The sequence below is a fragment of the Trachurus trachurus genome (assembly GCF_905171665.1).
Source record: "Trachurus trachurus genome assembly, chromosome: 17".
Classification (NCBI taxonomy): domain Eukaryota; kingdom Metazoa; phylum Chordata; class Actinopteri; order Carangiformes; family Carangidae; genus Trachurus; species Trachurus trachurus.
In genome coordinates this window covers 32,846,665-32,872,281 of record NC_139900.1, presented here as the reverse complement: position 1 = coordinate 32,872,281, position 25,617 = coordinate 32,846,665, and the positions used below count along the sequence as shown (strand labels likewise).

At 43.2% G+C, this 25,617-nt stretch overlaps 2 protein-coding genes across 9 annotated transcripts in view; one reads left to right on the top strand and one right to left on the bottom strand.

Moving 5' to 3' along the window:
• The window catches only part of LOC311000505 (myomegalin), a 46,518-nt gene extending 28,444 nt beyond the window's left edge, over window positions 1-18,074 (top strand). For 2 of the 6 annotated variants that reach the window (XM_083991240.1, XM_083991236.1), the window contains exons 29-46: window positions 4,768-4,885; window positions 5,019-5,073; window positions 6,642-6,889; window positions 6,973-7,077; window positions 7,189-7,350; window positions 7,505-7,765; window positions 8,093-8,224; window positions 8,329-8,445; window positions 9,150-9,339; window positions 9,442-9,563; window positions 9,804-10,040; window positions 10,169-10,270; window positions 10,955-11,172; window positions 11,274-11,417; window positions 11,546-11,684; window positions 12,382-12,428; window positions 12,842-12,896; window positions 15,105-18,074. In XM_083991240.1, coding sequence (XP_083847366.1) covers window positions 4,768-4,885; window positions 5,019-5,073; window positions 6,642-6,889; window positions 6,973-7,077; window positions 7,189-7,350; window positions 7,505-7,765; window positions 8,093-8,224; window positions 8,329-8,445; window positions 9,150-9,339; window positions 9,442-9,563; window positions 9,804-10,040; window positions 10,169-10,270; window positions 10,955-11,172; window positions 11,274-11,417; window positions 11,546-11,684; window positions 12,382-12,428; window positions 12,842-12,896; window positions 15,105-15,244 — 2,592 coding nt within the window. In that variant the 3' untranslated portion in view covers window positions 15,245-18,074. Of the gene's footprint in view, window positions 1-4,767; window positions 4,886-5,018; window positions 5,074-6,641; window positions 6,890-6,972; window positions 7,078-7,188; window positions 7,351-7,504; window positions 7,766-8,092; window positions 8,225-8,328; window positions 8,446-9,149; window positions 9,340-9,441; window positions 9,564-9,803; window positions 10,041-10,168; window positions 10,271-10,951; window positions 11,173-11,273; window positions 11,418-11,545; window positions 11,685-12,381; window positions 12,429-12,841; window positions 12,897-15,104 lie in introns of all 6 variants that reach the window. The other 4 variants (XM_083991237.1, XM_083991235.1, XM_083991239.1 and 1 more) reach the window with 3 other exon arrangements.
• A 711-nt stretch (window positions 18,075-18,785) lies between these two features.
• prkab2 (protein kinase, AMP-activated, beta 2 non-catalytic subunit) lies at window positions 18,786-23,835 on the bottom strand. Of its 3 annotated transcripts, none has more exons than XM_083991735.1 (8): window positions 23,793-23,835; window positions 22,209-22,391; window positions 21,974-22,131; window positions 21,718-21,811; window positions 21,330-21,444; window positions 20,911-21,044; window positions 20,608-20,676; window positions 18,786-20,497 (listed from the first exon to the last, which is right to left on the bottom strand). In XM_083991735.1, exons 2-8 carry the CDS (start codon window positions 22,365-22,367, stop codon window positions 20,420-20,422), a joined length of 807 nt encoding a protein of 268 aa, XP_083847861.1. In that variant the 5' UTR covers window positions 22,368-22,391; window positions 23,793-23,835; the 3' UTR covers window positions 18,786-20,419. The 3 variants fall into 3 exon arrangements, with proteins under 3 accessions (XP_083847861.1, XP_083847860.1, XP_083847862.1); XM_083991734.1 differs by having other exon boundaries at window positions 23,741-23,831; XM_083991736.1 differs by having other exon boundaries at window positions 22,209-22,409; window positions 23,793-23,831.
• Window positions 23,836-25,617: the final 1,782 nt, after the last annotated feature.

The window sequence follows — 25,617 nt, the reverse complement described above, 5'->3', positions numbered from 1 at the left end:
TCCGCCAAATAATAGACCTGTCTGTAAACCAGCACCCTCTTATGACAGAAGACCTAAAAGTTGGAGTATGCCCTCAGCTACTGCACTGCACACAGCGAGCATAGCACCACAGACCTGCATCTATTGTGATAGTCCCAGTCACAAACCAGAACATTGCCCTGACAGCTCTGTGCTAGCTCGCAAAGAAAAATTAAGGAAGCTGGGAAGATGCTACGTGTGCCTGGGTCCAAAACACATAGCAAAATTCTGCAAAGTTAAAAGTGTTTGCTCTTTATGTGGACGCAGACATCACCAGTCAGTGTGTGACCAGAACAACCCCCAGACAAGTGTGAACAGTGGTAGTACGGAAGCGGTTGTATCCTCTGTGTCCAGCACCGCAAAACCAAAGGCTAACACACAGAATACAGTGCTGCTGCAGACGGTGAAAGCGTGGACAGAGGGCCCAGCAGGAAGAAAAATCGTACGCTGTCTGTTGGATGGAGGCAGCCAAAGAAGCTTCATTCATGAAGGTGTGGTGAAAGCTCTGGGATTACCAGTGCTAGGAAAAGAGACACTGCATCTGCACACCTTTGGATCTGCTGCTCCTGTGACAGTACAGCGCAACATTGTCAAGGTATCACTGCAAAACGTGTGGAACACACAACAGAAAATAGAGATTGAGGCAGTGGAAACCCCTCAAGTGTGTACGGCAGTGATAAAGGTCCCCAGCGAACCCATCAAAGAGGAGCTAAAGAGACAGGGTCTGCAGCTGGCTGATTTTCCACTGGATGGTTCTGATGATGCAGAACTGTCACTGCTAATAGGAGCTGACTATTACTGGCAAGTGGTATCCGGCAAAGTCCAGAGAATCACAGAATCACTTGTTGCCATAGAAAGCTGCTTTGGGTGGGCTCTGCAGGGGCCTATTTCATCATCCAGTGTGACCGACACCACCTGCATGCACATCAGCCTAGAAGAGGACACAAAGATCTCAGAACAGCTACATGCCTTCTGGGAGGTGGAGTCACTGGGCATAGTGAACGAAAAGACCCAGAGCCCAGCAGAAACCGACGCTCTAAAGAACTTTGAACAGACTGTAACTTACAAAAATGGTCACTATGAAGTTGAGTTACCATGGCGACATGACAAACCAGCACTCCCAGACAACTTCAGAGTTGCAAAAAGACGGTTTGAAAGCCTCAAGAGGAGATTAAAGACGGATGCAACACTGTACTCCAGATACAATGATGTCATCACAGATTATCAACAGCAAGGCATCTGTGAGGATATAACTGAGAACACCGCAGCAGAAGAACATCCAGAGACTGTGAAATACTACATGCCACATCATGCTGTTCTCCGAGAAGACAAAGCAACAACAAAACTGAGAGTAGTGTTTGATGCATCATCACATGAGGAAGGTTGCCCCTCCCTAAATGACTGTTTACTGACTGGGCCAAACCTTAATCCAAATCTGCTAGATGTGCTAATCAAATTCAGATTACACCAGATAGCCTTTACTGCAGACATCACTAAGGCATTCTTGCAGATAGCTCTAGCAGAGAAAGATAAAGATGCTGTTAGATTCCTGTGGCTCCATGGACCTCCAAACAAGAACTGTGAAGATGAGCTGCGCATTATGAGAATGAGTAGAGTAGTGTTTGGAGTGTCACCCAGTCCATTTCTGCTAGCTGCCACTGTAAGAAAACACATAGAACAGTACGAAAGTCAGCAGCCCAGGGTGGTGGAGGCACTGAGGGAGTCTCTCTACGTTGATGATTTCATCTCCAGCTCAAGTGATGTCGAGGAAGCCTTTTCAGTTTCCACCACAGCAAAAGAGATCCTGTCCCATGCTGGCATGAACCTGTGCAAATGGGTGACAAATTCACCAGATCTGAGAGCCAAGTGGACACAACATGGAGTGGAGCACACAACAGAGACAGCCGCTGGTGGAAATGTGCTGAAAGTGCTGGGGTTAGTGTGGAGATCAGAGAAAGATGAGTTTGTGTTTGACTTGAAGGGACTACTGGACATTGTTAAGGGCAAAGAAAACACAAAGAGAAGTGTGTTACAGACATCAGCACGTATCTTTGACCCTATAGGATTCCTCACTCCATTTACAATACGGGTAAAATGCCTGTTTCAAGAACTGTGGGAGAGAGGAATCAGCTGGGATGAACAGTTACCCACAGACTTGGCTGAAAAATGGGATCAGTGGTGTGCAGAGCTACCAAGGCTACATCTTGTAGCTATTCCAAGATGGTACCACATTGAAATCCAGCCAAAGTCACAGACACTGAAACTGCACATCTTTTGTGATGCCAGTGAGAAGGCGTACAGTGCTGTTGCCTACCTGCAAGGACCAAACAAAGACGGAGACATTGTAACATGTTTTGTGGCATCCAAGTCAAAAGTAGCACCCTTAAAGAAAATGACTTTACCACGCCTGGAGCTTATGGGTGCACTGATAGGAGCAAGGTTAGCAAATAACCTACTCAAGCCACTAAACATGGAGAAGAATCACCTGCACATGTGGACAGATTCAATGATCGTCTTCCATTGGATACGCAGCACAGCACAAAAATGGAAACCTTTTGTGTCAAACCGAGTGACTGAGATACAGAGTCTGACAAGCCCAGAGCAATGGTCCCACTGCAGCGGGAAAACCAACCCTGCTGATTTACCCACCAGAGGACAGAGCGTCGACAACCTCATCCAGAGCCAGCTGTGGTGGAGCGGCCCTCCCTCACTACTGTCAACTGATGAAGCAGAAAGCATAGATGAGGACTTTGTTGCAGATGAGGTGAGCTCTGAGCTCAGGTCCAAGTATCAGACTGCAGTACAGCTCACCAGCACTGAACCAGCTGAACCACTGTTAGACCTAGACAAGTACAGCAGACTAAAGAAAGTACTTAGGATAACTGCATGGGTACATAGGTTCATAGCTAATGCTAGATCCAGTCAAAAGACACAGGGAGAGCTAACTTCTCAGGAGCTTACTGCAGCAGAAGTGTACTGGGTAAAGATGACTCAAGAGCAGAGTTTTAGCCAAGAAATCAGTCAGCTGACGTCAGGTCAGAACATCAGCAGAGATTCAAAAATCAAAGACTTGAAGCCATTCTTAGATGAAAATGGGCTCATTAGCGTAGGAGGCAGGTTACAGCACTCTGATTTCAGCTTTAGAGAGCAACACCCATATGTGCTACCTGCAAACCACAGATACTCTGAGCTACTAGTTCAGCACTGCCATGAAAGAGTTATGCATTCTGGAGTCAGGGATACTCTAGTTCAGATGAGGGAGAGATACTGGGTTCTAAAAGGGAGACAGCTAGTTAAGCGGTTGGTATCACGTTGTTACATCTGTAGGAGGTTAAAGGTGAAACCAGCTCAGCAAGTGACAGCTCCATTACCCAGAGACAGAGTTACAGAGTCTCCGCCCTTTGAAGTAACTGGTGTAGATTTTGCAGGTCCACTGTATGTAAAATCTGGTGGACAGCCTAAGAAAGCATATATTGCACTTTTCACTTGTGCAGTCACTAGGGCAGTGCATTTAGAGTTAGTGTCAGACCAGACAACTGAAAATTTTCTCTTGGCTTTAAAGAGATTTATTGCTAGACGAGGGCTATGTAAGATCATTTATTCAGACAATGCCAAAACATTTAAAAGAGCAGACCAAGACTTGAGAGAGCTTTGGAAGTCACTGAAAGGATCAGAGCTCACCGAGTTTTTCTCTGATAGAGGAGTCACATGGAAGTTCATCGCCGAGAGAGCAGCTTGGTGGGGTGGCTTCTGGGAGAGACTTGTGAGGTCTGTAAAAACATGCTTAAGGAAGATCCTGGGGAAAGCATCTTTAAGTTTTGAGGAGTTAACAACCATACTTACGGAGGTGGAAGCTGTGTTGAACTCCAGGCCCCTCTCATACGTTCATGAAGATGCCTCTGAACCCCAGCCACTCACACCTGCTCATTTCCTGGTTGGTAAAAGACTAACCTCTCTACCACCAAAGACTCTGCTTCCCCCTTCTCAGATAACAACAGTGAGTAGAGAGGACATGGGCAAGAGATGGAGATACAGACAGAGACTCCTGACCAGCTTTTGGAACAGCTGGCGAAAGGATTACCTGATGGACTTGAAATCAGCTCACAAATGTGAGACACCTACACCCACTGAGCTGAAAGTGGGAGATGTCATCCTGGTCGGTGAGGACAACGCACCCCGACAGACCTGGAAAATAGGCAGGATAACCGAACTGTTTCCAGGGAGAGATGGACTTGTACGCTCCTGTATAGTTCATACATCCACAGGCAGTTTATTAAGAAGACCTGTTCAGCTAATCTATCCTTTAGAGATTAATTAATTAATTGCAATGTGATGTGATGAACATGATAGTGATGAACAACTGTTCATCGGGCGGGAGGATGTTGTAAATATTTTCTATGACATTAGGATAATAGGTTACAATAACAAATGCTTTTATTTTGAAATAAGAATGTGTTATGTTGTCTTCCGCCAGTGTAGCTTTTAGACGTTAGTTCAGAATGTTACTGTTGCTAAGTAATAACGTTTAGACGTTAGTTGCTACAAAAGAATGTTGCTGTTGCTAAGTAACGAATCTGCAATTTCCTCCTCGTACTTTTATGTCGCCGTTGTTTGTTTTCCTCGCTTGTAACTGTGTTTCCGTGTTTAAATCAGTAAATATGATCGGCTTGAATGAGAAACGGCAGTGATGGTCAGTTTTTAAGAAGCTTCAACAACTTTGAAACAACACCCATTCTCACCACTTTCCAGGCCTTTGAGGAGCTGCTGCGAGCTAATGATATTGATTACTACATGGGTCAGAGCTTCAGAGAACAGCTGGCGCAGAGCATCGCCCTGTCACAAAGAGTGATCACTAAGATCACTGGACGTACGGCACATCTTCCCCTTTTGCTCCAAATTTACAGAAAATCACGTCCTGTTCTGCAGTTTTCACCTTCTTGTGGCCTAAATTGTCTTATTCTGAACATTCATCCTCTGTTGTCTCAATTTGGTTTACACAGGCGACCGTGCAGAGAGCAGCGATGACAAGACAGGCCATGAGTTGCTTGCCCTACGGTGAGTTACCTTTACCATGTCCCCATGCTGAATGTAATGTGAGAGAAAGAATATTTTTACCACGGCACAAGTCGAAGTGGAGGTGAGGTAAGCTGTCATGTGGAGCCGGTCAGAGAGATTTCATTTAAGATAAAGCAGCAGATACAGAGTGTTGCATGCATATACTGTGGTGTATATCCTGCATTTGGGAGGTGGGGAGTCTATGTGGTTAGCTGCAGATTTCTGCAGGTTAACGTTCAGAAGTGTATAGATGAGAAATCAGAGTCTGTCTATGTCATGATGCAGCTGCACAGTTTACATTGCATCTTGTCTGCAAGTGTTTAGATTGGATTCAGCCTCGTCACATGTGCATCAGTGCAGGCAACAAACTGCAGTATCACCTGCCGCACTGTGATCAGTGCATTAGCTCACTTTGTAAAGCAGTTTACTCTGTCATGTGATGTGCTGCAGCATGCGAGGAGCCGTCCACATGGCTCCTCATGTTCGAGAGGGGACAGACGGTTGGTGTTAATCCACACAGCGGCCAAAGCATGGATCCTTTACTGTTAAGTTGCTTTAGTTGAAGAGACTTACAGGTGTCCCACCAGCCGGGCTTAAGAGGCTCAGTGTGACCGTCTCTTTAGTGGTGGTACGTCACCCTGCTGGGAGGAGGACTGCTCCTGCTCTTGGATCTTAGACAAGGAGTTATTTATGGATTGTTCTCATTTTGACATCTGCTCCTGTATTTATAACGGCTGCATTTTGTTGAGTTTTTCAGTTTTAGATTTTGGATAGATTAATTTTCTAATACATGTCGTTTACAACATCGTCTAGAAGTCTGGGTAGTGGGAAAAGAACAACAAAGACTGTAGTCAGCAGTTTTCTCTGCGTCTTTGAAGCTGACTCAGCTCTGTCTCTGGTGCATCAAGGACAGTTTGTGTCTCATGGTCAGATGGCTCCTCTGTGGAAATCTGTGCTTTCTAAGAACAGCTCTATATACAGTACAGGGACTCCCTGTGGTCTTCTTCTGTGGGTCAGAGCAAAGCTAAAGAGGCAGCCTCGTTTAGGATGCTGTTGGAGAGAAACAGGGCGTTACAGTAAGAAATTCACACTTCATAATAAAACACTCGCAATGCGCAATGGTTTTTGCATTGCAAAATGGATTAAATGGACAATTCCTGTCATTTTGGCGATAAAACAACTGTGTAGTTTCCCACAGCTCAAGATGAAGTTTTCAAATGTCAAATGTTTTTACTGACCAACAGTGAAAAATAAAAGCTAGTCAGTACCATGAAAAAAGGTATCAAATGCTCATATTCAAGAAGATGCAACAAGCAAATATTTATACTTTTTGCTTTAAAAATGAATGAAACAGTTATTTGATTGTTGAACTAGTTGCTGATGCTGAATAAGATTTACAGATTGTTAAGCTACATAAAAAAAAAGTTCTGTCCTGAATTTTCACTGATTATGTCAATAGATCTGGTTGTGACTTCTTGTTTTATTCATACCCACAAATGTAAATGCATCATGTAAGTCATCTTGTCAGAAGTGTAGAAGCTGACTGTCGTCCTTGTGTTCACATGCAGGTTGAGTAAGGAGCTGCAGCAGAAAGATAAAATCATCGAGTCGCTCCACACCAAGCTGCAGCAGCGTCCCGAGACCCCGTCCAGCTGCCACGCCCTCTCTGAGACCACCGACCAATCAGACAGGACCTCTTTGGTGTCTGACGAGTACAGAACCAATGAAGACTTGGAGCTGTGCTCTGATTTAGACACCAGAGAGTATCAGGAGGAGCTCCGGCTGCAGCAGCCAGGACGTGGATCAGAACCAGACGGTATTGTTGGAGTTTAAACGCTTTTCTCTTTCTCTCTGTGAAATACCTCTTCTATCCTTTCACCTTCCATTCCCCTCTTCTAGTCCGTCCATATTTCCCTACTCCTCATGGGCTCCTCAAGTCCTCCAGCAGCTGTCCCAACATGCTTTGCTCAGCCCCTGTGGGTTTGACCAGTCAGTACTCCAGAGGTATGGGACTCACTGATGGTTATGACTTGCAAAGAACCCAAAAATCCAAGATTTCTTTTCCTCCTCTTCCTCCATGTTTTGTACCTGTCACTTCCTCTCATTCTCCTCCAGCCCTTTTCCGTGAACCCGTTTCCTCCTTCCTCTCTGTCCCCTCTGGCCCTGACGTCTGGGGTACGGAAGTCACTTCTGACCCCCGGCCCAGGGCCCTGTCTGTGATCGCTGTTCGCCCAGAGCTGGACACGCTCTACAAACAGATGAATGAGCAGAACAGGGGTGAGGGGCGTGGGAGAGTGTGTCATTTGTAGAATGATTTGTAAATGAAAGACTGTCATAATCTCTGCTGTGTGTAACCACCTTCTCGTTCTTCGTCTTATTTTGTATCCTCACATTCACTCTCCTGTGTGTGTGTGTGTGTTTATGGTTTCAGGATTTTCTCCCGCGCGTGACAAGCCTCTGTTCACTCTCTCACCCGGTGCCCACAACCAGCACAACCTCTCCAGCTACAGCCTGCTATCCCATCATGCCTTTCAACAACAGTACCAGCTGGGTGGCATCCCGGAGGGCCACCCGCTGAAGTCTGACTCAGGTCTAATGACGGGTGGGACTTTGTGGGACATGGAGAACATGGGTCACCCAGTTGGAAGCTATCCTGGATCATCTGGACACCAGCCAGGGAGCAGCCATGCAGGTGGGGATAATAATAATAACAATACATTTTATTTGTAAAGCACTTTTCATAAGTAATCTCAAAGTGCTACAGAAACCAAAAACAAAATAAACAAAAGACTAAGAGAAAAATCAGACACGATTAAAATCAGCAGTAAAATGAACAGCAAAAGGAGGAGATGAAAGTGCAGAAAGAGAATAAAAACATCTAGGAACGACCTAGGAAAGCCTGTCTGGATTAGTTTGGTGATTCACCTGCTCTCTGGCAACATCCCAGACCAATGATCTATGAGGATAATTAGCTGATAATTGGAAATAGCAATTACTAATTTAATCTGATTGTCTCTAGGGGTGAATTTGATAGAGGAGCACCTGCGGGAGGTGAGGTGTCTCCGTCAGCGCCTGGAGGAGTCCATCAGGACTAATGAGAGGCTCAGGCAGCAGCTGGAAGAGAGACTGGCAACTGTGGGGCGTGATGGAGGTACTGTCGGCCTCTTTAGAAACACTACATCACCTCTTTCTTTTTTTAGAAATTACATCACATAACTTTTTGTGTGTTTGTTTGTTTGTTTTTTTATGGTCCAGGGGCACCAACAAACATCTACATACAGGGGCTGGATACAGTCACCCAACTGTCCAATGAGATCAGAGTCCTCAAGGAAGAAAACCTGGGTTTACAGTCTCGCCTGCAGGCCAGCACAGGTGCTATATCTGAAAGCCAACTAAAAATTTCCTTTGAAAATCTGCATGTTAAAGGGATAGTTCAACATTTTTGGCAAATTGGCCCATTGTCAAAATCCCTATAGTCATAGCAGTAGGTTCGTTACCTTTAATTGTCGGTGCAAGCTATTTTTACAACGGCGGAGCAGAGCCGTGAGCTGCTCAGAGCTACGCTACGGAGGCTCATGGGATTTCTTGGTTTCACTCATCAAACTCATCAAATACACAATCCAACAACTCCAAAACACTCTGGTGGACAAGTTGTGACCTGCACATTCACCACGCACACTATGAGATAATAATGGAACGTTACGAGACAGGAACTGAGTTGTTTTCGAGGTAAATTCATGCAAAACCGCTAAAACAACTCTGTCTGGTAACGTTGTGTTATTATCTCATAGCGTGGTGAATGTGCAGCTCACAACTTGTCCACCAGAGCGTTTTGGAGTTGTTGGATTGTGTATTTGATGAGTTTGATGAGGAAAACCAAGAAATTCCATTAGCCTCCGTAGCGTAGCTCTGAGCAGCTCGCGGCTCTGCTCCGCCGTTTTAAAAATAGCTTGCACCGATAATTAAAGGTAATGAACCTACTGCTATGACTATAGGGATTATGGCAATGGGCCAATTTGCCAAAATGTCGAACTATCCCTTTAACTCATTTGTACTCGCCTCTCGTCTTCCCTCAGACACGTGTGAGGAGGTGGCGCAGTTGCGTGAGGCCGTGTTTACAGCGCGGGCTCGTCTGAAGCAGGCAGAGCTGGAGGCCGAGCAGTGGAAGGAGGAGCTACGGCGACTTCAGACCCACAGCCAGGAGCAGGGACAGCAGATCCACACGTTGAGGCAGGAGCGACAGGGCAGTCAGGAGAGAACCAACAGGTGGGTGTGTTCGCGTGCATATAGGAAATGTGTTTTTTTTGTGTTTGCATGTCTGTCATTTGACCACACAGTATTTGTGTGTGTGTGTGTGTGTATCCTCAGGCTCCAGCATGAGGTGTCTCTACTGCAGCAGCAGCTTTGTGAGAGCAGGGACCTCATCCACTCCCTGCAGAGTGAACTACAGGTTTATGATCGAGTGTGTTCCAGCACAAAGGCCAACAAAGGTAAGAAATGATACTATGCACCAAATGTGTAATTTACTGCCTTTTTAAACTGGAAAAAAAATGCCACCATTTGCTGCATTTCCTACTAAATTCCTCACTTTGGTGCCATCTGGTGGTAGTATCAAGACTAACCATGACATCATGATCACTGAGATGAAAAAGTCAAAGCAAACATAGACTGGTTCAGTTATTCGCTCAGTGGGATGTCTCAAACTCTGTGACTGTGTGTTGTGTCTTCAGGCTACCTGTGTGAGGCCCCAGGTCTACCAGTGGAGCTGGGGGAGCTGCTCGGGGAGGTGAGGAGCCTGCGGGCTCAGCTGCAAACCAGCGTCCAGGAGAACAGCGCCCTCAGACAGCTGGAGCTCCACAAGCAGCTGGAGCAGAAGCTGGGTGTGGGCTCCCCCCGGACCCCGTCCCTGTCTGCCCTCACCGCCAGCCCTCAGAGAGAAAACTTCTACAGACGACAGCTGCTGCACGGTGAGACCGGAGCTTCCAGATGTGACCCTGACTCGCTGTCACACAAACTTGTTTTGTGGGGCTCAGTGTGCTGTGGTGTGCGTTTGCATCGTGTCCAAGCCTGGTTTGTGTATCTGTGTGCTCCACAGACCCAGCTCCGTCTCCGCCAGTCAGGGACATTGGTCTGTTTAACTGTGGATCTCCTGGTCCCCCCTACTCAGACCTGGACGACAGCCATAGCACTGCCAATGGTGTGACTTAACACTGCAACTGCACGACTGCAACTAAATCCCTCTTCAGTTTTTTTTATAAAAGAGTGTATTGCTTCTTAAAGCAGAAGTGAGTGATATATTTGTGTTAATATAAGTCTTAAATAGTTATATCTTCCGACAGCAATCACTTACATAGAGTGTTTGGACTGAAACACGGGTCTGTCAGTCACTCTGCTCTGCTCTGAGCCGAGGAGAAAACATTTATCGTATCCTACAGTTTTTATCCAATGAGGAGAGAGAACGGCATGCAGGGCTGTGTGTGCAGCCAAGGAACGCCGTGAATGTGGTGACGTAGCGACGAGGACTGTTATGGTGCGTTCAAGGAAACTCGTATTTTTCCGACCGTGAAGTGGTACCAGTTCGATCTGGTACGAGTTCACCGGTCGGAAGTTACGAGTGGCCGTTATAGTGACTTTCACAGGTAAAACAGGTCGGAAAAACACGAGTGGGTTGCCTGGAACGCTACAAAGTCGTAAGTTGTGACTTGAAGCTGTAATTTACGATTTCAAAAGCCTGCCTGGAACGCAGCATTAGCGAAAACGACCGGATCACTCACTTCTGCTTTAACAATAATAACTCCATGTAATGTGTCTAATGTGCTTGCTTCTAACACAGCACAGAAAATACAATCGTGTAACTTAAAGTCCTTTTTATCTCCAGCAGACCCTCTGGACCCTCACTCTGAGCTGGAGGGGGACGCTCCTGACGGATCGTTTGCGAACCGAAACGGCCGCCACGCCATCGGTCACGTGGACGATTTCGGTGCTCTGCAACAGCAAGTCCTAGAGGGCCGCGGCCTCGTCCAGCGCATGGAAACAACCCTGCAGGCCTGCCTCGGCCCGCCGCTGCTGGAGGGCAGCCAGAAACAGAGCAATGATCTGGTGAGAGCAAGAAGGCCAGGCAGGGAGGTGTTTTTTAACCAAGCAGTGTCCACAAATCACCAAGGAACGACTGTGAATATCTAAATGTGTCTTATATGCAGGTTCTGGACTACGGATGTCTGAAGAATCTACTGTCCAACACCAGGACTCTGAGGCAGATCCTGGAGGAGGCCACGTCTCTGCTGAAGATGTTCTGGAGGGCAGCTCTGCCCAGCACCGATCCCTCCATCCAAAACCTCAAGAAGGTTTGGAGATTATTATCATCAATTTATTATATAACCAGTCTGATCCTCAAGAGCTCTGACATTCAAACACGTTTTGTAAGAAAGTCACAGAGTAGTAGTAGTAAATATGTGTGTTTGTGTGTGTGTAGGAGCAGTGTATGAAGGAGGAGATCCTGTCCCTGAAACTGCGAGTGTCAGAGCAAGAAGAGGTTCTTAAAGGGACGATTCAAAGACTGAGGAGCACCAGCCGCACCAAGGAGAGCATGGAGCACTTCATAGTCAACCAGTGTAAGTGTTTCTGTGAATGTGTGTGTGTGAATGAGAGCAGAATTTGTTTTAGAATTGATTTTAAACTTTTATTGTTTGTTTTTTATGCCATCAACGGCCTGGCTCCCTCCTACCTGTCAGAGATTTTAACTATCCGCGATCATGGCAGGGCCCTCCGTTCTTCCGGCCAGCTTCTGTTAGAGGTCCCAAGCTCTAGATACAAACAGTGGGGCGATCGTTTGTTTGCTGTTGCAGCTCCCAGGCTGTGGAACAGACTGCCACCCGACATTCGCACCATTACTGACCTCAGCCTTTTTAAATCGAAGCTAAAGACGCACTTTTTTAGATTAGCTTTTAACTCTGACTAGGGAAGTCCTGCTCTTAAGTGTACTTATTTTTTACCTGTTTTTATTCTACTGTATGCACGTTGAGAGGGCTTTTAACACCCTGCAGCACTAGTAGCACTTTCTTGTGTCTTCTTGCAGCACTGTGGCACTTTCCTGGGTTTTTATGTATTGTTCTTTATGTATTATTTTTATGTATTATTTTATTGTCTTGATGTAAAGCACTTTGGGTACCGTCTGGCTACTGTAAAGTGCTATACAAATACATTTTGATTGATTTTGATTTTTTTGAAGTGTGGAACAACAGACCTAATAAGACCTAGTAGTGTTTTAACAGCAGTACAAACATTCATATTCTCCTTGTGTTCTTGCAGTGTCAAGGACTCGTGATGTGCTGAAGAAAGCAAGGACAAATTTAGAGGTAAGCTGCTTCTCTATTCTATTTATCGCACTGCACATTGTACTATACGACCTAATGTACAGTAGGTTGTCTGTGTGCGTTTTCCATAGGTCACAGTATTGTGTATCACTGTTGTATTTTGTGACATCCCCTGGTGTCCTAAACTTCTTTAAGTCGATAGTAATGATGTAAATTCATCACTTTTCACTTTTCTGTCTCACTTGTTCCTTCGTCCTGCATTTGTCTCTTCTTTTCCTCCTCTCCTCTCCTCTCCTTCTCCTCCTCCTCTCCTCTCCTCCTCCTCCTCCTCCTCCTCCTCTCCTCTCCTCTCCTCTCCTCTCCTCTCCTCTCCTCTCCTCTCCTCTCCTCTCCTCTCCTCTCCTCTCCTCTCCTCTCCTCTCCTCTCCTCTCCTCTCCTCTCCTCCAACCCCCAGAAGAATGAGCTGAGACTTTCCTCTCTATGCTCCTCCTCTTCCTCCCCTTATGCTGGTAATTGTCTGACATCCCGTGGCCTGAATAGGTAGACGTTGTCCCAGATACTCTGTTTCAATAACTGCGCTGTAACAGCGTTAGTAGCCGGACTACTCCTTCTACTTAAACTGTTAGTGTTAAAGTTCGTCTCTGTTGTCTGGGGCAGCTTTTACCGAAGTGTGAATTTGCTTTTGTCTAATCATGCTGCCGTCACTGCTTGATTGATTGATTGATTTATTCGTCCATTCCACAAAACATTAACATACACAAACAAGTCAAAATTTCATAATCAATATGGGCGAAAGGGCAAGGCAGAAGCAAAGCTTATTAATGCCTACCCTATTTACAAGAAGAAAAATTGCAATAACAAAACAAAATTTGTAGGAAAATTACACTTGAAGAGAGTAAGTAAGGTGAACAGTATCAAAACGAAACAAACAGAACCTCCATTTGGTTATAATAATTTTCTTACTTTATGTTAGTGTTAAATATTTATTCAATACATTGATTTTAAACATTCTTTTAAATTGGGTAATAGTTGTACATGATTTTAATTCATTGTCAAGGCTATTCCATAATTTTACTCCAATAACAGAAATGCATTTGGCTTTAGAGTTTGTCCTTGCTTTTGGTTTGTTTAAAATGCAGGTCCCCCTGAGGTCATACTGAGACTCTCTAGTTGAGAACAGCTTTTGTATGCTTCACCACTGCTTCACCATCCTAGCTCCATCCTGGTTTAACGGCTGACTGTTATCTTTAGCATCTTGTGACATTTCTGCTCTAACAGTGTTCATGAGAGAGAAATAACACATGGGAGATAATGGAGCGGATGGCATGCTACTATTCTGGTCAAGAGTAGAAAACAAGATGAAGACACAAACGTACACACAGTCACACACGCACACACACACAGTTCAGTTTATTCACTTTGTTTTGTATGTGGGACACTTCAATGACCAGTACCTAGTTCATCAGGACGTATGAGTCATGCATGCCGCATCATGACATGACATGGCCGTGTGTGTCACTGCTGGTTGAATGTGGGTTTGAAAAGACTTTGAGTTGCTCCTGAAACCACAAAACTGGCCCCAAACTGCACACACATCAGTCTACTGAGCCTTCATTGCCCCAAAAGTGTTGTTTACTTGTACGTGACTGGTGTAATAAAGTTGAGTCTATTTACAGCCTCAGGCCCCCCCACACCAGAAAAACATGCACACATAGTTTCCATGCAGTGTGTGTGTGTGTGTGTGTGTATGCTGTCACAGTATGACCCATGGATGTATACACACGTGTGTGACACTTTCTGGTGTCAGACTGACTTCTGCCCTTTAGTCTCAGGACTGAGTGGTGTCATAAACACATAGATCCATTCACAACATAAGGCATGCACAACCCAGAAAAACATGTGTGTGTGTGTGTGTGTGTGTGTGTGTGTGTGTGTGTGTGTGTGTGTGTGTGTGTGTGTGTGTGTGTGTGTGTGTGTGTGAGAGAGAGAGAGAGAGAGAGAGAGAGAGAGAGAGAGAGAGAGAGAGAGAGAGAGAGAGAGAGAGAGAGAGAGAGAGAGTTTTGAATAACAGCATTGCTTGTTTTCTAATCACTCATTCTCAGCTCTTCATCTTCAGCAGTTGTACTTTTATGGCAACTAATTTTAAGAGCAGCAACCTGCTCACTGCTGTGGTGTTACTCATTTTAAAGGAATAGTTTCACATTTCGAGAAATACACACATTTGCTTTCTTGCCAAGAGTGAGGTGATAAAGTTGCTGCCACTTTCGCGAGAGCCAGAAGTCGAGTAGCGTAGCTTAGCAAGTTAGCATAAAGAGAGTAAACAGCTGGCATGGCTCCGTCCAAAGATAGAAAAAAGATCTGCTGCAGCCTTTCTAACACTGCTCTCAGGCAATTAGAGAAATTATGACAAATTATAAATGGATCAAATTATAAAAGATTATAGTGGAGGTGAAGGAAAAATAGAATACCATGATTAACTATTAAGACCAGGCAACCTTCCCTGTATGTAGCCTGAGAAGAAAAACCTTGCTCTGGAGGCACAATGTTGAACTTATCATACAGACATGAGAGCAGCTTTCTCCTCAAACCCTCAGCAAAAAGGCAAATGAACATATTCCCCAAAATGTTTAACTGTTCCTCAGTGTGTCCGCTTAATCGGGCTGTCAAAAGCCAGTTGATTAACAACTTTCCCTCTCTGCATTTGTTCAATCATACAGCTGAGGACCCGGGAGATTCTGCCAGAGAGCGGCCTGCTGATGGCAGTTTCCTGAAAACCAGCGGCGCTTCCACAGCGGCCGGGGCTGCGGCCGGTCAGCGTCCTCCAACGAGGAAGCGCAGCAGCCAATGCCTGCTTTAGACTTTTAAAGAACCAGCCTCAACGCTACCACCTCTGACCTCTATGCTGAAACAGCCAAGACCCCTCCCCAGCACCCACCGCCCTCCCTCCACCCCGCTCCCACACCAGCCTGCCCTCTGCCATTCTTCCGTCCTCCTCTGGGCAATATGTGCACAGTATAATCTGCACCTTGAGCCTTACCAAACTCCCCTCGCTCCCTCTCTAGCCCCTCCCCTTCAACCACATATACCGCTGTCTTTGAGTGATGCAGTCCGCAGTTTGCCTTGTGTGTGTGAGACAGAAGAAGGTGATTGAAATGTGGCTCCGATGGTTTCAGTGTTGTGCGTCCTACTGATGGAGCTGGCTGAAGATGCTCGTAGATAACTGATCTCAGACCAAAATCTGGCTACAAGAAGAGGATTTGTATCATCAAGATGTTGATGGTAACCATTACACCAACCAAATTGCAATGAATCCTTAAAAAAAATCTGATAAAGAATTAACATTGGATAATGATAATAAATTCAACCGTATGCTTAAACTTAAAATCAAAACTTCCTACGAGAGCATCCTCTGCTGAGAGCCAGACAGCCTGTGGACAGAATAGATGACCATGCATGTTCAAAATGGCTTGTGAGAGGAATTCTGCACACGTGTACACACATCTATATGTGATTGAACACAGCTCACTCAAAGACAAAGACATCCTCAACTACGACTGCCGCAGAAACGTTTACTTCTCGTGGCACTTTTATTAACGAGGACACCTTTTTTTTGCAAATGCAATGCAAATAACAATGACATCCACAATGTATCACTAGACACAGTGGAAGAATGTAGAGGAGGTAGGCGATCACTGCTACATAGTTGTGTACTAGCTATATCTGTATTTGCGGAGGAAGCTCATGAATGGTATGTCGGCCATCAGCCAAGGGTTATGAATTGCAGAACAAAAGCCAGAGAAAGGTTCCATTTCAGTCGCAAGCTCCTCTTTTAACTCCTAACGGTGCTTTTTTGGCATCAAGCTTCATTCGTAACAGTAGGAGACTGGAGGGTTGGATCACTTAAACTTTTAAGGCTGGTTTGTGTTTAGTCAGTTGTGATTTCTAAGCAGGATTTACACTGCAGTAGGTAAAAAAAAGAGGTTATTGTGCTCAAATGGAACCAGGCTAAACACGCGTATTCAAGCTCCTCTGTAGGAGTTCTCATACGAGCATGTGCAATAATAATGTTGTTTCTTGAATGATCACCAGGTTATTATCATTATTTCTTTGCCTGACACTGGATTATTAGTCACACTCATAATAATGTTAGGACACAATCAGTGTTATGATTGTACGTTTTTTTTCTGCAGTGTTGATGCATGACAGAGATTGGTAAAAGGTCGTATCTATGCTATGGAACAGGAGGTTGCCAATACTTGCCAAAGTTTGAACTTTGAATTCTTTACTTCACTTTGACTTGCCTTACCCATGCGAATGACAAAGTGATCTGAAATGATACAGAGGATCTTCTTTTCAGAGGGCCTCTTGAACCACAGAGACGGTAACCGTTAGACAGCTGGTTCAGTTTATTTTCGAATTGTGCGACAGAAATTAGCTCCTTTTTTGGACCAAAACACACAAGTGGATATTTTTTCCTCACAAGGCCATGTGCTAATGTCTTTATGTTATTTCTCTTGGTTCAGGCCTTCTTAGCATTCCCATGGCGATGGCAATATAGGTTATTAAGTTCTCATAGATGACACAAACTTTGGCAGGCTACTGGTGGGATCATTGTTCTTTTATTCACTCACTTATTACAGTGCAACTTCAAGTTTGGTTTGAGTTGTGTTTTTTGTTTTGTTTTCTTGCTGTACATTTGCCATTTTATGCTGTAAATAATTGTATTTTTCTGTATGATCTTTATTTTTGTGTGAGTGCGCACGTGTGCGAGTGTGTGTGTGTGTGTGTGTGTGTGTAAAAACATCCAACATTTGCTTTTTTTGCAAAGTTGATTAACTGGGTAGCTGTGCAATAGCTTCACGTATTTTATTTTGATGTTAAACATCATTGTATTACACGTATGTTTGCTACATTCACTTCTTGCGATATATGGTTTATATGCAGTGTATGTTAGAGGATTGTGTCACTTTGAAACAATTAGCCACATAGGCGTTTCTGCTAAGAAATCATAAACAATGCCTTCATAATATTTAAAGACACAGATCACAATATCGTCCACATATAACAAAGCTCTGATTAATGTTGCTTCGCTTGCCTTTAAATTTAGCTTGAGAGTTTCTGCTCTCAGTGGTAGTAATGGCCTTGAACTAGCGCTTATCTACCTGAGGTCTGCCAAACTAGGTTTTATTTGCGCTCACGTCTTCAGAAAGACAAAAGTTGCCAAGTATTTCAATAGAGGTAAAAAAAAAAAAAAAAAAAAAAAAGTTTGATACTTCCTTTTGAAATTAAAGAAGGAAAAGGGAAAATTTTGAAGAATTGTCTACTGTAAAATAGAACAAAGAAGCCAATGACTGGAAAGATTGTGAATCGCTGGATCCACAAAGCACCTTGTTAGAGCGTAAACAAAGCCTTATTGCTCCTTATTATTAAGAAGGGAATCAAACAGCAGTTTGAAACAATGTATTGTTGGTCCTGACTTGCGTATGTATATACTGCTATTTGATTGGTGCAGCTTTTATGTGATTGGAAAGCAGCTTTGTTTCTGAGTTTGTGTATAAAGAACTAGAAAGCCGTTACAGGATTCATATGGATCCTGTCTCTGATGACAGTTAACAGTGTGTTGTGTTGGCACAAGTATTATCAATGAAAGACTTTGGGATAGAATGAATAAAACACTTCAAAGTTTTTTGTGTGTTTCTGTTGTTGTTGAATGCACATGCACATTGGTTTTATATTTGGACCTATTAACTTCTGCTTTTGGTTGTAGATGTAACTTCACACCTTAGTTCAACTAACATAACGTAACATAACACCAGGCCTCGCACTTTGGGCCACACCCACAAGTGATGTCACAGTGCACTGGCACACCCTGGGTTAGGTTACTTACTTATTACATCACTGCAGCAGAGCAAGAAGTCACAGCATTGGAGGGAAGTAGAAACAAACAGCAGCTTTCAGACAGTCTCAACATTTAAAAACATTTTAACATGCAAAAAAGAAAAGGAAAAAAAGACAGAAATAAAATATGTATTAAGAACACAGAGAATTCAGAACACCAGAATAAAGAAAGATGTAGCACATTTCGTAACTATAGAACAGTACGACTGAAATTAAATACTCTCTTCAGGATGAGAGTAAAATGTCAAACAAAACATAAAGGCATAAGGCAAAGAACAAAATATGTTTTTCACAATGGAAAGAGAACCCTTGTAATGTTGACCCAAAGTGTATTTATATCTTAAACCCACACTACTACTCTATACGCTAGAAAGAAAGACACATAGGCCAGAGTCAGGACCAGCGTGTCCTCTTTTTATTTGCAAACAAGTTAAAACTTCGTACAGTGGATCAACACATTGGTTCTGCAAAGCATTTTTAAAACATTCATGAAATGGCTGTAAAATTCAAGTTTTGGTTTTAGCCATAAATCACCACTTCCACAGCGTTTGTCCATACTCCCTTATATATATTATATCTGTAAGTTTTAAAAACCTCTTTGGACAAAACTGAATGGCTAGGCTCAACATTCACAAAATACTTTCAGTGTCTAGTTGATCACCAACAGGATTCATGAAAGCCCCTTCTTAGTTGTGTAGAGTATCAACCGTTGGTATATACTGTACTGTAACCGCAGACCATTAAACAACACCACTTACAGGAGACAAAAAATAACTTCAAAGCCACCGTACCTCAAAATACAAGAAGAACTTCAATGGCTATAAAGCGCGCGCACACACACACACACACACACGCACGTGAGCAAACTTTGTACATTTCAATTCATGGCAACTGCTCATCCTCATAGCCCTGTTAATTCATCTGAGGATGTGCCTCTGATCACTTTGTGAGGTGTGTGCGGTCGCGATCTGCCTCTGAATGTGTACCACACCCAGTGAGAGCGTAATATCCTCGCAAGTTACACACATTCAATCAATACATGCAAAGCAGCAGCTTGAAACGCCTCTGTGTATGACAGAACACATGTAACAGATACGTACAGTACATTTCTATTTGATAAACGGAACTCAGTACAGATGCGCACACACACACACACACACACACATTATAAAGCACTGCAAATTCATTATATATATGTATATAAAAAGCACAAATTGGGTTCTATAGTCCAGAGAAACTGCAGTACAAGAGTCGTCTGCTGCATAGTTAAAAGCTTCTATTGACACTCCTGCTCACAGGACGGTAAAGTGCTCGCAACATTATGTCAAGAAAAAGGCAACAACAGAACTAAACATTGACCTTTGACCACCGCACACCTTTTGTAAAGCAGGTTTTCCTCTGGAAACAGACAAGTAATTCCATCTATAGTAACGATTACATAAACAAAACTGAAATTGTGAGAAGTTCAACTTGTTGACGGCGTATTGTCAACATCACTGCGACCTATTGCACTTCATGTTCAAGCAAAGCCAAATCTCTCACTCCAATGACTGTGGACCTGATCAAGTCAGTCCGTTAGATAAGCACTCAACTGTATCAGTTAATGGTGCATATGGTGACCCAACACTTTAAAAATCTAACTGTTGATCCACACCAGAAACACTCAATATCCAAAGAAACAGATCACTCACAGATCCCCTGTCTGCCAAGGTGACATATTATATGTATCTGCACCTCAAACAAAAAAAATGAAATCAGCTTTTTACACATGAACATGCATATAATCACATTGTGCAGCAAACACATAGTACACACAGTGATTTAATCAGTCTCTTATCCATCTGTAGATGTCACAGGTAAAAGTATGGTTTTCATCTCTTGCTGGGACCCTACACACACATACACACACTTCGCTTCGTTTGTTCACAGCCCTATGTAGAGAGAAGTGCAATCCCTTTTTCTTAAAAAAAAAAAAAAACCAAGCCACAGTCACAGCCACTGGCCTTGAACTCACCTGTAAACTTGTTTCAGTGCAAGATTTGGCTAAGTGCGATGATACAAAATAAAAAAACAACAACAGCAGAATACAAACAGGCTGCTTTCTAAAAGCACTGTGGAGCACCCAAGCTGAGGTTTAGATAGGCTTGTAAAGCAGAGAGGTGACATATTTCTTCTTGTATCTGTGAGTCGCACTCAGCACCATCACTCCGTCCTACACAGAGAGAAAAACAATGCACAGGCAAGCCGGAGTTAGCCGGATCCAAAGCTACAGGGCAGATGAACAGAATGAGACACGTTTCAGTTGTTTCCAGTAAAACCTACCTTTATTGAGAGAGCGTAAAGGTGATTTAGCATGACGTGGTTGGGTTCAGGCAGCAGGGCAGGGTCACACTGACAAGACAGAGCGAGAGAAGTTAAAAATTAAAATCAGACGTAAATTACCACCAGTGTTTTTGCAAAGTGAAATTCAGCTTAATATAGTTTAACTGTGTCATAATCAGATTATAGATTTGTGAGTAATGGCCAAAAAACATGTTTTGAGGTGAGATCACAGTGACCTTTCACCTTTGACCACCAAAACTGACTAATTGTAAATGTGGTTAAAGGAACAGGGGAGTTACTGACAGATATATTGGTGTCTTTGTTGAGTATGACTTGAAGTAGGTGAGGGGGGAGTATCGGTGGGGCTTTGAAATGCTCCTCAGGTCTGAAGCTGTACTGCTCCTGTCCATATGGACCTGGAGGGGAGCTGGACAGATCTGGGAACACACAACAGACACAAAAACACAAAAACACTACTAATGAGCAACAACTCCAACAAATATGCACAAGAACAATCTGCACGTATCTGGACCAATCAACACTGGGAAGAATTTCTTCTCGGTCCCTAGAACCATATATTCAGATTTTTCCGTACATTTTAGGTCTATTTGTCTGAGATGAAGTGAACCGACATAATACCTTTACAGTAAGTAGCGGTGTTAACTGATGAAATCTCATTAGCTAAATGAGAAGCAGTATAAACAGTCTGGTTGCAGGCTGACCTGATGTGTCTGAGCACTCCAGAGAGTCGACCTGCAGGGCATCAAACACCTCAAAGTCAGACTTCTTCACCTGGATCAGGTTGTTGATGGTGCCAAGCTGGCTGGTTACCACTGGCTATAGAAGAAAATGACACCAGAGATCACAATCAAACTCTCTGCACACATTTCCCTGCATATCTGAGAGACCCCAAATGCAGACTTTCACACTGATTGTTATTCTGTGATTTTACAAAGCAAGTAACATGATAGTAACAATATAAACAACATAATACATTTCTTGTCGATTTTTTTCATAATGACTGAATCTATCGTTTCACTTTTATACCTTTAATGTGGTGAATCAAATAGTAACATGAAAAATGAACAGAACAAGAACATAATGTTGTACCTCTGAGGGGTCGTGGACCCACTGCCCATCTACAAAAAACTTGTACTGGTGCTCCCCTTCAGGCAGGTCCAGGATGGCTACAAAGTCATTATGGCTTTGAAGAGAGGAGGAGACAGGGTATAAGTAGTGGGAGGCAATGGGGAGGAAGCCAGGGTGTGATATAGCTAAGCAGCTAAGGTGAGGTATATATGGCCATCTATGTAGGCAGTGTGAGAATGTGCCAACATCTACAGCAAAGAAAAAAAGTCCTGCTTACCTCTTATTCAGTGGGATCTTTGTGCCCCAGTTGTTAAAGGAACCAGATATGTAGACCTCCTTCCCTCCACCTGCCCATCGGATCACCGTGGGTCGAGCCTGAGGACCAGGCTTCACCAGGTCCTCCAGGTCTGGGGTGAATTCTTTCTCTCCTAGAGCCTAAAGGCAATTTGTTGCAAACCTTAACACATTTTTTAAAAGTCTCTGCACAGTAATCAGTATTTTTCCAGCAGTACCTTGGACTCAGGACCATGGGTGTTGAAGATGTTGGGGTCATCCGTGCTGTCCACCATCTTGCTGCTGTGTTCGTGGTCTTTGTGACTGCCGCTGCTGTCTGACCGATGGGCTTTGGCTCCATGTCGATCTCCAGCCACTCTGTCGCTTGTGTTGCCCATTATGCTTCACTTTTTACAGCACAACTGGGAAGAGAAGATGACCTATAAGCCAAAGGACTCTAATTTAATTGTAAGCGAGTCATACGATTCAGAGACTAGGAATAAGATTAAAAATTCAGCAAAGACTGTAAGAGAGAATTAGTAATGAACAACACAATAGCTGGTGTCAATTTCATGACTCCTAATGAGCTGATAAGGAGTGAACAAAGCCACTCATGAACCTTGATATGACCTGACTCCCCCCAAAGATTCATTTTCTTCTGTTTCCTTACGCTTTGTGTTAACTTGCTTTTATGTTAGACCAATGCTCTAAATGCAAAACACTGTGAATATAACATGTTATCAACATAAAGATCTATTATAGAGAGTAAAACATGCCACTAATCAAGTTTGTACCTCGCAGGTGTTCATAATAATGTAATTCAATTCAAATACATGACAGGCACACAGTGGTGCTGTCCACAGTCTGTTGTGTGAGCTAAATGTGATAATAAAAAGCTAAAAATCTAAAATGACAACCAACATCATACAACAAGGAATTACTGACAGTTTCATGATCACATCAACTGTGAGGATGACGAGCAGTAGTCTGGTTCACTCTAAAGGCTAAACGGCTTTTCCAGAAAGGATAACAGGCTTACAGACAGATACGAGTAAAAACAAAAAAGTGTCAGCCCGGACCTGTCAGAACAGATCAAACCACTTAACATTACTACAACATTACCGTCCTGTCACACTCACACAGCACAAGCAACAAACTCCACAGACTGACGCCACCAGGGGGTCCGGACTGCCCCTAAATGGAGGCATTTTGCCCCTAAAATTTGAGACAGCACAAGGAAAATTGTCATCTACTTGCGCATGTGCAATCAGTAAATTTACCTCTTTTTTTTTCATTGGTGAAATGTGGAAGGGTCAACTCAAATCAAAAAATCTGTAATCTGTCATTACAGGTGGCAGGCCAATTTGTGAGACGATCATGAATGAAAAGGAAATGTGATTATTTGCCCTGCAAGTCGATTTATGCCCCTAAATTTTCTGCTTGCGCTCCTAAAATTTTAAGTTAGCGGTCACTGTGCTCCTAGTAAAAAATAAAACACAACAGACGGATACTGTACTGGACTGTAACTCCCTCATGTCCCCGCTGTCCGCCTGCTCAGCTGCGCCCACTGAAGATCACTGCGACCGGAGAATATTTTTAGCTGCTGCTGCTGACAGTTAGCTAGCAGCTAGCTGTCACTTTCCAACTGACACACACACACAAGCTAGCTTCCTGTTTGTTTTATTCACAATAATGTCGGTGTGGACTGAGGTAAACACGACGACTGACCGGCGGTATCACCGTGTAACGACGCCGGAGAGGACAAACTCACCGCTCCCCGCTGCTGTTGTCGTGCGGTTTGTTTATAACGGAGGAGGACTCACCTCTTTTCAACAACTGCTACAGCGCCCTGGTGCCCCAACTACGGTGCGCGGCTTGGACAAAAAGAGTCGCACCGTTCACCTATCAGCAGACTGGAAACGCAAACTTTGTAAACACCTCATCAGTCAGTCTCATGCTGAGATCTCTTGTCAGCCCAGTGATTCTCTGTTGTTTTTATCAGTCCTTCATTGAAAACCTTTAACTTTTTTGTTGTTGTTGTATTTTTCATTAAATGTGTCTTGTAATCTTTTTTCTTTTTTTTTCAAAGTTTTATTTCAAGTTGTAACAACAACAACAACATTATAGCCTTTCCAGCCCACATTCGCTACAACAGCAACAATAAATTTACAATTATGACAGCACAACAAAGGTTAAGTAAAATAAAATTAAAATAAAAACCAAAAAAAAAAAAAAAAAACTGTCAAATTAACAATAAAGGAAAACAATGACAGACCTTGTATCCCATGCAAACCACAATTATGGCCATTGTGACAAGATCATTCACCAAACATCTCTGAATGTATGGTCATTATTGCTATACATTTCCGGTTTGTAACTAAATTAAGAGATTTAAAATAATAATCAACTTCAATCAAAAATAACTTAAATGATGGTGAAGAATTTTGAAATTTACATTTATGAATATGGAACTTCCCCATAAAATATAAAGGTTTACTGTAGTACATAGTTTTTTTTTCTTTGAAATCAAAATAAGTGATAACATTCTTCCCCTCAATGTTGATTTTGTGTTATGTGTCTTGTAATCTCATATGGGATGGGCCACAGTGGTGACATAACACAAAAATAAAAAAAAATCATTCATTCATTCATATTCTTTTATCTGTTGGTTTAACAACCTGTCACTGCTGCTGAACAAAACTATGTTAATTTTTTAACTGAAATTGTGCGATGCTTGTGGTGTGTACTGGGTAGGCTACTGTGTACTTTTTATGTATTTTTTTTTATCCAGAAACATAGAGATGTATTTAATGGTGATATTGATTAGAATGAGTATTAGAATGAGGTATTTATTCATTTTCTTACATGTAACTAGTAGGCTAGACTTGCACACAGCTGTCAACCCTCTTTTTTCTTTCCTTGGTTTCTCTGTTATGTTATGTTTGTGTGCTGTGAGCATGTGGTGTGCGAGCTGCTTTCTAGCAACAATTATTATTGCTGCTTGCTGCCAATATTTTTTTGTTTTATTAGTGTGGCTTGCATTTTGTCAAGCCACGTGATTGTAAAAAAAAAAAGGTATATACTTAAATACTAATATAGCGAGTAATGGACAAAAATGTTAAAGCTCTAAACTACTAATCTGGTTCATTGAAATATTACAAGAGTACTGACACACCAAGGCCATTAAATTTGTTCCCCATGTTCTGTATTTATTAACCACTAGGTCGGGCTGTTCGCCCATCTCAATAATCTGCAAAATAATAATCTCCACTTTGAGGGGCCAAACTTTACATTAGTGAACCATTGTTTTCATGCAAGTTTCCCACCAAAACCATATGTTCAACTTCTGTGTGGTGGCTCCAAACTTACAGGTTAAAAAATATCAAATAGGGCTCATTTTAGTATTAGTACCACGTTAACAGGTCGATTGTCATGTTCCATGGTAAATAAAAACTTCCCATCACTTGTCTGTATGTGCATGTGCGTGTGTGAGTGAGAGAGAGAAAGAGAAAGAGAGAGAGAGAGAGAGAGAGAGTTTGTGTGTGTGTGTGTGTGTGTGTGTGTGTGTGTGTGTGTGTGTGTGTGTGTGTGTGTGTGTGTGTGTGTGTGTGTGTGTGTGTGTGTGTGTGTGTGTGTGTGTGTGAGAGA